The 15156-nt window shown below is 39.7% G+C and overlaps 1 protein-coding gene across 1 annotated transcript; it reads left to right on the forward strand.

Moving 5' to 3' along the window:
• Positions 1–6636: 6636 nt before the first annotated feature.
• Positions 6637–14912, forward strand: tbrg4 (transforming growth factor beta regulator 4). The gene is made up of 12 exons (XM_079895788.1): positions 6637–6716; positions 7140–7612; positions 7717–7898; positions 8924–9068; positions 9190–9364; positions 9461–9618; positions 9720–9830; positions 9932–10076; positions 10915–11157; positions 11265–11376; positions 11466–11580; positions 13510–14912. The coding sequence occupies exons 2-12, from the start codon at positions 7208–7210 to the stop codon at positions 13609–13611; spliced, it is 1893 nt and encodes a 630-aa protein (XP_079751914.1). The 5' UTR covers positions 6637–6716; positions 7140–7207; the 3' UTR covers positions 13612–14912.
• Positions 14913–15156: the final 244 nt, after the last annotated feature.

Below are 15156 nucleotides of genomic sequence, written 5' to 3' on the forward strand. Positions count from 1 at the left end.
CATTCCTCAAATGTCTCCTTTTGTACTTTCCAGAAAAAAAAAATGGAATAGGTTAGTACTGGTGAGTAAGTGATGACAAAATCCTAATTTCTAGGAGAACTAAACCTTCAAAGAATCACTCTTTTGAACTCCTATGGCTTGGTCAGAATAATTTATTTGAGAACAGATTCACACATAAACCCCCATGAATACACCGTAAAAACAAATTTGTTCAGTTTAATTCATTCAATTGTGCAATCTCGTGGCCTTAATTTAATTAAGTATGCATAACTTAATTGCATCAAGTTCTTTTTTTAAGATTTCCATTTAAGTTTTGTCAACTTAATTCTATCTGTGATCTGAGGAAGTGTACTCCCAGAGTTCATTAAGGCATGAATAAATTAATTGCTTTGTTTTACTATTTTTGGCTTTATTTTACCATTACTATTTTATTTGCTATTGTTTTTGTTATACTGACAAGAGACAGCAAATAAAATTGTAATGGTCTACATAATTAAATTAATTAAAAAAAAATAACTTGTTACCATTGTTGTGGTTTGCATGCTGAATGTTGAAGTATTTGTGTGACTCAAGCTAAATTGCAAGATATTGTCACGAATATAGAGGGATTATATAAACCCAATTAAAAGTTTATGCCTTAAGTGTTAGCAATAAAATGTTAAAAGATCATTATTATACATGAAATATAGTTATTATATATATCATTAATACATTCATTCAAAACATGGAATAATTTAAGTAAATATATATAATATTTATTTCTTCACTTCCTTTGAAATCAAATAACTGGTTTCATGTTGCATCACTGCATCAATTGGAAGAGAATTACAATGATATAAATGAAGTTCCAAGAGCCCAAACAAAGGGAACACTAATCACAATAATGGTTCGAAATTTTAGGAAATCAACATGAATTTATGAAGTCAACTTATGTGAAGTTCTTCCAAAAATTTTTGTTGTATTGACAATAACATTTAAGATGACTGGAAAATGAGCAAATGCAACTAAGAAGAATGATGACTGCAGAAGTGGAAGAAATGAGTGAAAAAAGTCTATTAAGAATTGCCCCGACTCAAAAACCATTTGCCCAGCGTTTTTTGTTGTTGTTGTTGTTGTTGTTGTTTTTTGCTTTGGCAAAATGGTACTCAAACCAGTAAAGTAATGTTTACTTGGGTTTTCTGAGTAACGAAGGCATAGCATGCAAACAGTACAGATTATCCATCCATCCATCCATCCCTCCATCTTCTTCCGCTTATCCGGGGCCGGGTCGCGGGGGCAGCAGTCTAAGCAGAGATGCCCAGACTTCCCTCTCCCTAGACACTTCCTCTAGCTCTTCCGGGGGGACACCGAGGCGTTCCCAGACCAGCCGGGAGACATAGTCTCTCCAGCGTGTCCTAGGTCTTCCCCGGGGTCTCCTCCCAGTGGGACGCGCCCGGAACACCTTCCCGGGAAGGCGTCCAGGAGGCATCCGGAACAGATCCCCGAGCCACCTCAGCTGACCCCTCTCGATGTGGAGGAGCAGCGGCTCTGCTCTGAGCTCCTCCCGAGTGACCGAGCTTCTCACCCTATCTCTAAGGGATCGCCCAGCCACCCTGCGGAGAAAGCTTATTTCGGCCGCTTGTATCCGGGATCTTGTCCTTTCGGTCATGACCCAAAGCTCATGACCATAGGTGAGAGTAGGAACGTAGATTGACCGGTAAATCGAGAGCTTCGCCTTGCAGCTCAGATCTTTCTTCACCACGACAGAACGGTACATCGACCGCATTACTGCAGAAGCTGCACCGATCCGTCTGTCAATCTCCCGTTCCATCCTTCCCTCACTCGTGAACAAGACCCCAAGATACTTAAACTCCTCCACTTGAGGCAGGAACTCTCCACCAACCTGAAGTGGGCAAGCCACCCTTTTCCGACCAAGGACATTGGCCTCGGATTTGGAGGTGCTGATTCTCATCCCAGCCGCTTCACACTCGGCTGCAAACCGTCCCAGTGCATGCTGATGGTCCTGATCTGAAGGGGCCAACACGACAACATCATCCGCAAAGAGCAGAGACGAAATCGTGTTGTCTCCAAACCTGACACCCTCCGGCCCCTGGCTGCGCCCAGAAATTCTGTCCATAAAAATTATGAACAGAACCGGCGACAAAGGGCAGCCCTGCCGGAGTCCAACATGCACCGGGAAGAAGTCTGACTTACTGCCGGCAATGCGAACCAAGCTCCTGCTTCGGTCGTACAGGGACCGGACAGCCCTTAGCAAAGGACCCCGGACCCCATACGCCCGGAGCACCCTCCACAGATTACTAAACTGTTTAAGTAAGTTCAACAAATTTTTGGACATTAAGTAAAGTTAACTAAAAAGTCTTAGTAAGAACAACTGTTAAATTTTACAGTGATACTTTCAATTACGTAAGAAAAGCAGCAGACATGTGCAAGACTATGACTGTGTGAAAGTGTTATGTTAAAGTGTTATTAGCAGCTTGATAGCAGCCGAAAATAACAGCAGTAATAACTTTTGATTCGAGTGGACACATAGTGAGAGTATGCTATCCCAGAGTAATTGGAATTCAGAGCTGATGTCTTCCTGTCTCCATTCTCGCCAGACAGGTCACAAAGAGCATTGCAGTTGAAGAACAGAAAAATAAGGCTGTGATGAAAGAAAAATGAAAGATAAACAAAACCAACAAACTTTTGAGCCAACGGCGAGACACACTTCAGACAGGCTCTCAGAGTCATCATCATGTCATAATGGAACTTGCAAACACCAGGCAGAGAAAGACAGGCATAGCAACCTTACAGTCAGATAGGTGGTAAAAGAACAATACAACAGGGAGAGCGAGTGAAAAGATATAGGGGTAAAAGAAGATGAAAAGAAGGGGGTCTGATTCGCTTCAGTGGAGATGTATACATTTCTTTTATGTTACCCAAGAAAAGCAATCAGGGGGTGTGAGAGTGTGTTTGGTCACCATACCTGGACAAAGACACCAAATAATACTGATGTGCACACATAAGATGAAAAGCTCTTGGTGCACAACTCCGTCTCCCAACATTGGTATTTGAGGCTGATCATGACGTTTAAAGAACTAGATGTCTTCATACCACCACAGTTTACACTTTTCAGGGAAAAATCCATATACAAATTGCTTATATTTGTTTTTACATATTATATGGAATACTATTTTAAGGTCAAAATAACACTTCATAATATGTTCTAATTAATATCATACGAGCAAGGGTGTTGTCGACACCACAGTTGTGATGAGTTGTCTGTTGAGTGGATGATTCAATGACTCACTCATAAAGATAGAAGACATTTGTTTTGTTCCTGAATTACTCAGTGTTCACAAATCTGTTGAATAATGATTCAGTAATTTACTCATAAAGACAATGGCTGTGCCCAAAATGGCATACTCTCTTGAGTAGGTATTTATTTAAAAGAAAAGCTAAAAAAGTATGTTCTATATAGTATGAATGTAAACTAGACACTCCATTCGCCATGTTGCCCTTACAACGTGACCTATCAGCATCAGTTGCGTCGAGTCACTAGCCTGGGTTTCCCCATGCTGCCTTGCGCGCAGCGCGATTTTATTCACGCTGCTAGGCAGCCTGGACACCATGGACCAGATTTCCCCCTCAAAAAGGGAACCAATCACAGAACGGGGAGGGAGCAGCAAGACGATGACGACGTCTATGCGACACACCGAAGCAGTTTGTTTATATCTATGGATCCAACATGGCATCAGACGCGAAGTTACCTTTCGATGCAGCCTTAGATAGTGTTCTAAGCAGTTTAGAACGCAAGTTTATTTCGTCTTCTTCCTCGTCGAATTTCTGTCACTCTTCATATGTCATCTGGTATAATTGAAACGATTGGCTATGAGCTACGTACAGGCGCATTTGATAGACATTCGTAGCGCCCAATAAACGGCTCTGGGCATTCGTAAACCACACCTAAAATACGAGAAAATGAACATGTGGTTCCCAGACCACGTCTCAATGAGAAGAGGTCTGACGTTAGCCAGGCTATCGAGTCACCGCCCTTCACAAATCCTCTCCCGTGGCCTCATGGGATCGTAAATTGTTTATCGTATGCTCACTTCAGAATCTCGCCAGAAGAAGTATCTTGGAACTTTTTGCCTATTCTTTTATGAAAACTGTGAATTCTGATATATTTATTTTGTCACAAACGGTTAAATATAGTAGGAATGTATGTGATTTCAGATGCAGCCAATCACTTGTCAATACCTTCTAGCGTAACAATGAGTAACGAAAGAGTCATTGAAAAATCCTCACCACTAATGACTAGAACAAACAGTTCAACAGAACAGAAGTGTTCATATAACTGTGCTTCAGTGTGAACTCAGCTCAGTCTGGTTATTTAAACAGATCCCCAAAGCCTAACCCTCTTGATTTCTGAAATATACATTTGCAATAAAAAATCAAATATGACATCTGTACTAAGAGAGCTCTAAAATAAGATCCTAAGAGGAGGCCAGAGCTCACAGCTCATCACTGTTAAACTATCATGAGTGTGACTGACAGATACTTAACTTCACTTAACCCGGCCCACTAACTACTCCTCTGCTCTTCAAATGCATCTCAGTTTTACAAGAAGATTGGATTGAGTTTTAAAGGCTCGGTTTTAATATGTCTTTCTTCAAACGGCATAAAACATTACACAAATCTATCTCAAAGGCTTATGGTGACTGACTCAAAGCACCTTGAGGTACATATTGGAATCATATGCGAATCAACCTGACTTATCGCAAAGCATGTCAAAGTTCTGATGTGTGCATTAAAGACTGTAAAACGGGCTGCACCTCTCTGTGTCGTTAATGTAAATCACACCATTAACCAGATGACTATGTACGCCACAGAGAGCTGATGGAATGAAGCATAAATCACCAAGGGTTCAATCAGTGACTGACTGTAACTCTCCCCTTTTCTCTTTGTGTCTCACTTTCACTCTATCTTTCCAAAGTGCCACTTGAAAAAGGAAGTTTTGCACTGCCTCTAAAAGTTTATCCTCTCCATTCACCTCCGGTTGAGTCGCCTCATTACTGAAAAATGTTTCACTTGCCCTTTTCTTCTCGTAAATTCAATATAAAAAAGAACAGCCTTGTACAAGATCGAACCATCTCCCTTCTCCTTTGAAAGATGGCTGAACTTCCTTGAGATGCTACTGAACGCTGGCACACCATCTAATCTTACATTATATATTCCAATCCAAACGGCATTGTTCATTTACCAAATTCAAGAGTCCATCTCTTTTGAACCCTAATCCAGCATCCAATCAAAATGAAGGCTATTATATTAGATTATTGCCTGGTTTCACAGACAGGAATTAGATTAAGCCAAGATTAGGCGTTTGTTCAATTAGTACATTTAAGTAGCTTTTATAAATGTGCCTTATGGTGTGCATCTTGAGACAAACATATTTAAACGTATTTTAAGATATGTCAGTGCAAGTTGCTTTCAGTTAAAATAGCTCAAACATGCATTTTAGTCTGGGACTAATTTTAAGACTTGTCTGTGAAACTGGGGGAATATTTATTAAATTAGGTTATATACTTTCCTAAATACTCTTAACATTTGAGCATGCATGTCACAAAAGATTAGGCTGATTCAGACAAAATCATCCTCTACAAAATGACGCAAAATGTTATTTTTGTTTCCTGCATTCATGCTATTACTGAACCCAGAATAGACCGCTATTCTGCATCTGTGCACCCTGTTTCCATTAGAGAATAATAGGCTACAACTGGAACAGTTAATGAAGGATTTGATAAACTCATGTACATTGTTCGTTTCCGAAAACCTGGAGCTTTATAGCTGAGCTTACCAATCAGCTCAAATATTACTTCAATTAAGACAGCTTTTAGAGAAAGTAGTAAGTATGCCTATTTTTATCATCAAAAAAATAAAGTCAAAATTATTTTAGGCAATGTCTAGCCAACTAAGTGAGAACTGCGCTATGAATGAATCAATGTCGCCATCTGCTGGTCGTCTTATGAACAGCTTCTTATAGTATACCCGACTAAAATTTGTTCTCTCCTTCGCTATATGGCAAAACTAGTCTTTTTAAATTAATTAATCAATATTTAGTGAACAATAACATTATGACGCATTAGCTTGGGGGTATCTGAAAAGAAAAAACTATTATTTAGCATATTGTAAACCCACCACCTCCAACTCAAATGGCAGCACAGTTCAGCCCTGTAATTGTACTAAAATGTGTAATGTTGTTATTTTACAGAAGCTAGATCATATTAAAGCAAGAGTGCAGTCATTGAGCTTCAAATCTATAGGTTCTGATTCTGAAAGGCAATGTAGGAATTTGTAAGAATTCCGTGCCTACGGATAAATCTTCTCCTAATGTCTGACCTCTCTCAAAACTCTTTTTTTAATTATTTTTTACACATTATTTATTATTGCCAATTAATAATTACTAAAAGTATATATATATATATATTAAGTTAACCTTACACTGAGCGTTTTACGGATTTTTTCAGATGCTGAAGAGATCGTCCTACTATTTGGATTCAATGCAAATAATAATAATGGTTTGTTATCTAACTTATTCTAACTCAAAGATATACCGACCAATCACGATATGCTGTCGAAATCACGTGTTGCCGGTTCACACTGACGCAGAACTTCCGCGACCGATAGTCCCTCCATGTGAATGTCGTCGCCAGTCTTATAAAAGCTAATTTGACAAGGTAAGAAAGCAGTATTTGTTGTATCGCCACAACCGTATGATAAAACATGTTTATTAAACTGTATCAATGTTTACTGAGTTGCTGTAAATTTGTTGATAACGTTGACAGTTTCATAAGCTTATTGCTGCGCCTGCCCAAATCGGCAAGGTCAGAATAGACTTCTGCCCATGACAGATAGCAGCTAGGTAATTCAGACATCTGACAGATCTTTGCATGCTGTTTACATGCAGTATAATTGAAAAGTGTCGAAGCTCAAGATTATTTTTTTGAGTACTAGTAAAATAGAATTAGTTAAATAAATAATTTAATTGTTCACATCGACGAAACATCATATGTATCGACATCTGACTGGTGTTATTTTTTTTACATAATTTGGCTCACAACTATTACTTTTCTTATATGTGCTGTCTGGTTGATTCTTAGGTGCTCAGGTGAGATGTGGGTGCAAATGTTTTGATTGGTTGTTGAATAGAGGAAGTCCCCTTTCCAAAATGACCACCAGGCTGCTGTGCAGATGGGCGCGACGGTTTCCTCACTGCTCTCAGGTTGCCGTGGCCTCAGCCCGACCACAGACTTCCACAGTTCACCATACAGAGCCGCTGTGCCCGATGTCCGTGTCTTCAATCCGACCTTCTGCTAGGCACTTCTGTCAGGGCAATGAACTGGCCAGGATGGAGGAGATGCCATTTCCATATGAATGTACAGAACTTGTCAAACTTGTTGAAAAGGCGTCCACTCCACAGGAAGTGCTTCAGTTGTGGGCAGAGCAAGGCAGATCTGCCAGCGATGCTGCCAGGTGTCTGGTCCAGCTGAACCTGCGGATCATGGAGAAGGGCGGCAAAGAAATTCTGCAGGACCCGCGCTTCGAGCACATGCTGGAGACTGTAAACACTCAGGTAACCATGACAACCAGTCTGAGTAGCAGCTTGAATTGAAAGTCACTTGTCACTGATAATGATGTATTGGGCCGGTGGACGATTATCTTGTTGTTCTCGCACAGGTGTCCTCAGTTTGGAATGGATCTCTGGTGGCTCTTCTGCGTACGCTCACTATGCTGGGTGTCCCTTCTGATGCCCCTGTACTCCACTCCATCCAGAATGAAGTGCTTTGGAGGATCCGGCGCCTTACCTACCGTCAGCTGGCCTACCTGGTGGACTGGGTAGCCTTTCAGCGCAAAAGAGGGTGAGATTCACATGCTTGACAGTCATAGACATTAGCACAATTGACAATTTAAAAATAGACCTATAAGGGTTGACTAGTCAGTTGTTGAATGAACTAGTTGATTAGTGTGGTAGTCAACTAGTTAATATACATGCAGACAGACTAATTCAAAATAATTCAACATTTTTGTCTCGTGACCAGAGGTTGCATTAGACTTTCTCATTATCCGTCATTTTGACGGACAGGGTCATATGATTATTACCCATCATTTTAATTTTCAAGACTTGATGGCTTTTCATTCACATCTTGGGACTGCAGATGAAAATTAGCCTGTATGGTTAATCTGGCACATTTACATTTTGGACTTTGTCCTCATGTTGATTAATGTGCGTTGTCCCTTTTAAATAAAATAAATCTTCAGTTTCTATCATGCGCTTACAGGACAAGCATATACGGTAGATTATGCAGTTTTTTGTTTATGAAGAGAACAGTCAATGACGGAAAATATTCGGTTAAAGCGACCTCTGGTTGTGTCTTGGTTTCCCAAAAATATTAAGAAGCACAACTGTATCCAACAGTGATAATAATAAGACATGTTTCTTGAGCACCAAATCAACATGTTAGAATAATTTCTGAAGGATCATGTGACACTGAAGTCGGAGTAATGTTACTGAAAATTCAGCTTTGCATCACAGGAATAAAATCAATTTTAAAATAAAAATGTTATTTTGAGTTGTAATCTTTTACATAATATTATTGGTTTTACTCAATTTTTTCATCAAATAAAAGCAGCCTTGGTGAGCATAAAAGACACATTTCAAAACATTTTTAAAAATCCTATCGACCCCAAACTTTTGAACAATATTGTATATCAATAGAGAATTTGTATGTGCCTGCATTGAATGAACTGATTTGTATACGTCAATAATCCTGCAACAAAATGAAAAAAAAAGAAATTCACTTTTTTTAAACAAGTTTCTAAAGTTCTTGATGCTGTAGTTGGTAGCTGATTTGTTCTTGTAATGTTGCTGCTTGTGTTGTGATAGGTATGAAAACGAAGCGCTCACCACAATCCTGCTGAAACAACTGGAGCTGCGCTGGACAGAGCTAAGTGACAGTCGTACCATCACCATTCTCATGGGCCGTGCTTTGCTTTTCTCCCCCACTCTAATGGACAAACTGGAGGACAAAGTGAGTGCACACACTTTAATACACCTTTAGCCACCTAGCCAACCAAACATATTTGAACACTTTGCATTATATTGTATTAGGCTTATGTAACCAACGCTGAACTGTATCTTGTGCTTTCCAGGCTCTGGAGTTGGCAGAGAGCTTTAGCGCAGATGATATCCGGAAGGTGGCATTAGCACTGGCCTCTCAAAACAGGAGGGCCGTTTCTTTGTTACGGGCTCTCTCATACCACCTGAACCAAAAATCCTCCTTTGAACTGAAAACGCCATTGCTGCTTGACATCGCGTTCACTTACGGTCAGTGAGAAATTGTGATAGCTTGGGTTTTTGGCCTAGACTTCCATAAATAACTGTTAAAATCTAATTATCCTCTCATCTTTCTTTGAATAAAAGGTAAGCTGAATTTTCACCAGGCACAGGTTCTTCAGAGAATAGCGACAGAGCTATTGCCTAGGTTATCAGATCTGAGTTCCCTAGATGTCACCCGCTGTGCCAAGTCTCTAGCCTTCCTCAAGTGGCTCCACCTGCCTCTGTTTGAAGGCTTTGCTCAGGTTAGAGTCTTTTTTTTTTTGATTGTGATAGTCTCTCCATCGCCAGTCTCCATCTACATACACATACTTTCTTTTGTTTCCCCCTCTCTGTTGTTTTTCAGCACTATGTGAATTATAGTGAAAGCTACAGCACTCTTCAGGTCTGTAATCTTCTCATGTCTTTCGCCAAACTCAACTTCCAACTTGGCAGAGGAGAGGAGTTTTACCATAAGGTAACCAATCCAAGTGGTAATATATTGTTATTATCCTTGATTAACTGCAATGCACTGTATATTTATGTATGTATGTAATAGGTTTTATTGTATGGCTACAGGTACACAAAGCTTTGGAAAGGTCCTTTCAAAATTTAGAGCCTTTCCTGAAAACAGATGTGGTCTGGTCGTTGTGTGTGCTGAACCAGGCCAATCCTGATTACATCTCTTCTGTTACAAAGCATGACTTTCAGAAGAAACTTTCAGGTGCGATGGAATGAATGTGCTAAAAATATTCAGAAAAGAATATACACTCTCATTTTGGGAAAACTGCTGAATTTATATTTCTTGTGTATCAATGTGATTAATATAATTTGCTGTTCTCAATCAAAACACACGGTGGCAGTATAGGAGCATTGTCCAATGTCTGTCTTTACTTTCATGACCGATTGTAGGCAGATCTAACCTACACTACCTTTCAGAAGTTTGGAGTCAGTTGTTTTTTTTGTTTTGTTTTTTAAAGAAATTAATACTATTATTCAGCAAGGATGCATTAAATTGAACAAAGGTGACCCAAAAAGACTATCCCATTATAACAAAAGACTTCTTCACAAAACAATCACGTTTTCCACAAAAATATTAAGTGGTTATTAAGCATTAAGTTTTCAACATTGATAATAAGAAGAAATGTTTCTTGAGCACCAAATCAGCATACAGTCTCTGCCAAATACATCAAACAGTTATTTTAATTTGTAATATTCCACAATATTACTGTTTATACTGTATTTTTGATCAAGTAGACGCAGGCATGGTGAGCATAAATCTTTCAAAAACATTTAAAAATCTTATCAACCACAAACCTTTGAATGGTAGTGTATTTTAAGGAATAGTTTAAGGACCTAGAAATGAAAATCTGTCATTATTTCACCCTCATGTCTATTTTAATGTATGCAGTTAATTTTTCCATGGAACACAAAAGAATAAATTGCAGAATTGTCACACGCTTCTTTTTCATAGGCTGTCCAGCTGTGCATCATATTTCAAGTCAGTCTGCAGTCATATCATGTTTTTGTGTAATTGTGATGTTTCCTGACTCATCCAACAGGTGGCTTTGTGGATCGGACTGAGAACTATCGGCTGAAATTGCTGCATATCTCTGCTTTTGCTCAGCTGGAGCCTCTAGGAATCACTATTAAATCCCCTGCTGTCCTGCTGCCAGCTGCCCAGGGGAAAGTGGAGACCAACACCCCTATGCAGAGCAGCCTACACACAACCCTTCAGAGTCTGACCAACAGCCGGACACAGGCCCTCCGCACTGCTGTCAAAACTGTATACGGCTGGACAATAGGTGAGTAGCAACTACAAGGTAATAAACGTCATAGGTTTGAGTTCCATTCATGGGTCTAACAGAACCTCCTGATAATTTGTATATCTGTTGATCTATGTTCACCACAGATGGAGAGCTTGTGGTAAATTCAGAAAATAAACCTATTGATTTGGAGAACTTGAAAGCCCCTCATTTACCTGGAGGCGGTGGACCTGATGCCTTACCTGCAGGGGCACGACGGTGAGTACTCATGTGAAAGCTTTGTTCTAAGATCACATACAGAGATGATTTCTGATTGTGTCAATGTGTCTATTTGTGTCTATTTGCAGAATAGCATTTGTGTCTTGGGAGTTTTCTAACTTCTGCCTCAAGAGCAAGGATCTTCTGGGCCGCTTTGCCATGCAGAAACGCCACCTACAGCTGGCTGGATTTATAGTGGTGGAGGTGAGACAGTGAAATACAAGCATAGGAGATGAAAACATATTAAAGGGATAGTTCACTTTGAAATTAAATTTTGGTATGTTTTAGCTTACCTCAAGGGCATCCAAGATGTAGGTGTCTTTTTTTCCGCAGTAGTTTCAATTTTGATATTTTTAGGTCAAACCGTTCTTGTCTGTCAGTCATTTAATGCAGGTCTATGGTCACCACCTCAAAGAGCATGCACAGAGTCCAAATTAAACAATTCCCCATCGTCCAAATTAAACAATTCCCCATCGTAAGTACACATTGATGGCCTAAGACACGAAACGAGCGGTTTGTGTGAGAAAACGAACAGTATTTATATCGTTTTTTAACTCTTGTACACAACCACGTCCAAGTGATCTGAGGGTGCTCGCGCATCCTGCTGTGTGACGTGTGCGCAGACTGGTGCATAGATATATATACACTAGAATAGATGCCGCCTTGCCTACGGCATTTGTTCCAATGAACTGCCGTAGCCAAGGTGACATCTAGTGTAAATATCTATGCAACAGTCTGCGTACACGTCACACACCAGGATGCTCGAGCGCCCTCAGATCACTTGGACGTGGTTGTGTACAAGAGTTAAAAAACGATATAAATACTGCTCGTTTTCTCACACAAACCGCTCGTTTCGTGTCTTAGGCCATCAATGTGTACTTACGATGGGGAATTGTTTAATTTGGACGATGGGGAATTGTTTTAATTTGGACTCTGTGCATGCTCTTTGAGACAGTGACCACAGACCTGCATTAAATGACTGACAGACAAGAACGGTTTGACCTAAAAATATCAAAATTGAAACTACTGCGGAAAAAAAGACACCTACATCTTGGATGCCCTTGAGGTAAGCTAAAACATACTTATTAACATCCATATTAACAGATAACATTTTATTCATAATAAGTGCACGCTGCAATTATGTTGGAGAGTTTGGAGTTTTTCCCCTCTTTTCCACCTCACTTTTTAAATTGCTTATGAATGCCCATGCAGCCGTGCACATTTTACTTTCGCTTGTAAAGCTTTCGAATTAACGTCAATTCGGGGCAGCAATTGCTTGAATACTGGGTTCATCATTATTATTTATGATTATGTTTGCAGGTTCACTATTAGCATTGGGTTTATTCAAAATATTGCCAAATAGGCGCTTTAACATTTCGCTTTGAAACCAAATCTTCCGCCATCGTCTTCTCACTCTCGTCACGTGATAAAAGAAATCTAGACTGCTGATGGTACTCCAACACGCAATAACAGTTCTTATATGATACAAAAAAGTTCTCTCCTTTTTATAGTACCAGTGTTGTTAGCCTGATTAGTTCTATTCCTATTGTAATAGCTATTACATGGCAGGCAGTCCCCCTTGACTTTGGGTTATAAATAGCGGCAGTAAAGACAGAACTGCGGAAAAGGACTCAGGCTCTGTCTGCAGCATGTAGGCCAATCCTGTTAGCCTTCTGCCTCCTGGGGTACAGTTTAATAGAGTTGGCTGGACTTGTCTTGACTTCCAACTGAGCACAAGGCTGACATAATGCTCCTGCCATTTGATGCGCTACCTGACACAAGCCATTTTAAAAGGCAAGAGTTCGTAACATTTCTCCATTTTCTGAGACTGATTTTGTGGTCACATACATTAGCAAAATTCACCCATTGTCTATTTTCAACTGTGTAAACTGCTTTATACATTGCCACACAAAACCATCACTTTCAAACCAAGCAGAATTCTGTTGGTCAATGCAGCTTGAACCTGTTGCGAAATCTGTGAAAGTTGCGAAATTCTACATTGCATGGATTCCTATTGAAAATACTTATTTCTCCTGTGAAAATTTGCTAAACAATTACAAATGTGACTGCAATTTTACTCTTGAGTATATTGATTTGTCACAACCACACTCATTTTGTTATTCCACCCTACAGGTGCCGTACTTTGAATGGCTAGAGCTGAAATCTGATTGGCAGAAAGTGGCTTACTTGAAAGACAAATTAGGGAAGGCAGTGGCTGAGGACATGGCTAAGTGAGCCATCAAGCCTGTCGATAACTTTGAATGTTTTGGACACAGGCAGCTTATAGACATCAACAGGGCCAGACAATAACAGGACTTACAGGTGAAGTAAGGATACAGATATTGAGTATTAGATACACACACAGAGAGAGACTGTTACAGCATCCTTAAGTTCCATGATCCACCCAAACATCAGAGTGGAACTCAAATGCGACTGGGAGCTGTGATCCATCTCCGCAGGAACAGAAAGCAGAGCCTCCAGAAAGCAGCAAATGCTCGGAAACAACAGAGTTGTGTATCCGCTGCCTTCCCAAAAAGGAAACTGAGCCAAAGAGCTAGACATATGTTGTGAAATGAAAGTGTGACTGATCTGAAGGGCATAAGCAATGTTCACCACAGGGGGAAACAACTCCACATCAACTACACTAAATTATCAGGGCGTTGTGTTAATCCTCCACATCCTCAACACAACTGGACGTTCACACTCTCTACTTCTTAATAAATACATACACCTTCTGTTTTTGATGTGGTTGCCTAGACAACACATGGGGCTTTCCTTGTTTCCAAGGAGACAGTTGTTAGGATGGAAATATTTATGGAGAAAGGGATTGAGAGTTCAGTACTTAGAGATACTTTCATTACACTTAGAGAGCGCCACTCTATTATTGCTTATTAATGAAAAAGTAAAATGATACCAACTCTACTTGCCTCACCTGATATCTGTACATTTGCAAATGTGCTTGTGATTTAATTAAATATATGAAAAATATGGTTGTATGTAAGAATACATATAGGATGACAGTGTTTGCCTTAAATATTTATTTTGGAAAGGCCATCATTGCACTGTTATTTGCTGCTAAGCCTGGAGTTACATGTCACTCTGGTCAGTCTTAGTGGACCTCTCTCTTGAAATCTTGAAAAGATTTTGTACAAAGAATGGATTTTTCCATTTAGACTCTCACCTCAAGCACCTCAGTGTTTGCAATGTGTGGTATCAATAAAACTAATCTCGTATTTTCATCAAAGAGCATATGATGACTCATTGCTGTATTTTGCCCAATGTGGTTTGCTAATGTTGGCTGTCTGTCAGTAGTCATGCTGTGATGTTTTGTGTAATGAAAATAACATTCTAATGAAAGGTTAATCTGGTCTTAATTTATTTCGCTGGTTTGTATACAGATTGATTGCATCAAAAGACACAGGTTTGGTTTGCTGTTGTGCTGAGCAAATGTCCTGATATGGATCAAAATCTAGTCTAATAAACGTGTTTTTAACAATGAGTTGACTATCAATTAACAATAAATACTGAAATCTGTCAAATGTTTGCTCAGATATGATGCTGTGTGTACCTTTGGGGTAGGCCTCTATAAGAGCTGGTAAGTCCTGCCCATCAAACCCCGCTGGACCTCTAGGTTGAAAAATCGTCAATGCAAGTGTATGGGAGAAAATAATTATTTTCTGGTCCCGTTTGAATTGTGCCATGAATGTGAACATATGTTGTCTGTGAATTTTTTATATAATTTTTCATGTTACGAGTTTGACAGTATATGGTATGATTCTT

This window comes from Squalius cephalus, assembly GCF_949319135.1.
Source record: "Squalius cephalus genome assembly, chromosome: 15".
Taxonomy (NCBI): Eukaryota; Metazoa; Chordata; class Actinopteri; order Cypriniformes; family Leuciscidae; genus Squalius; species Squalius cephalus.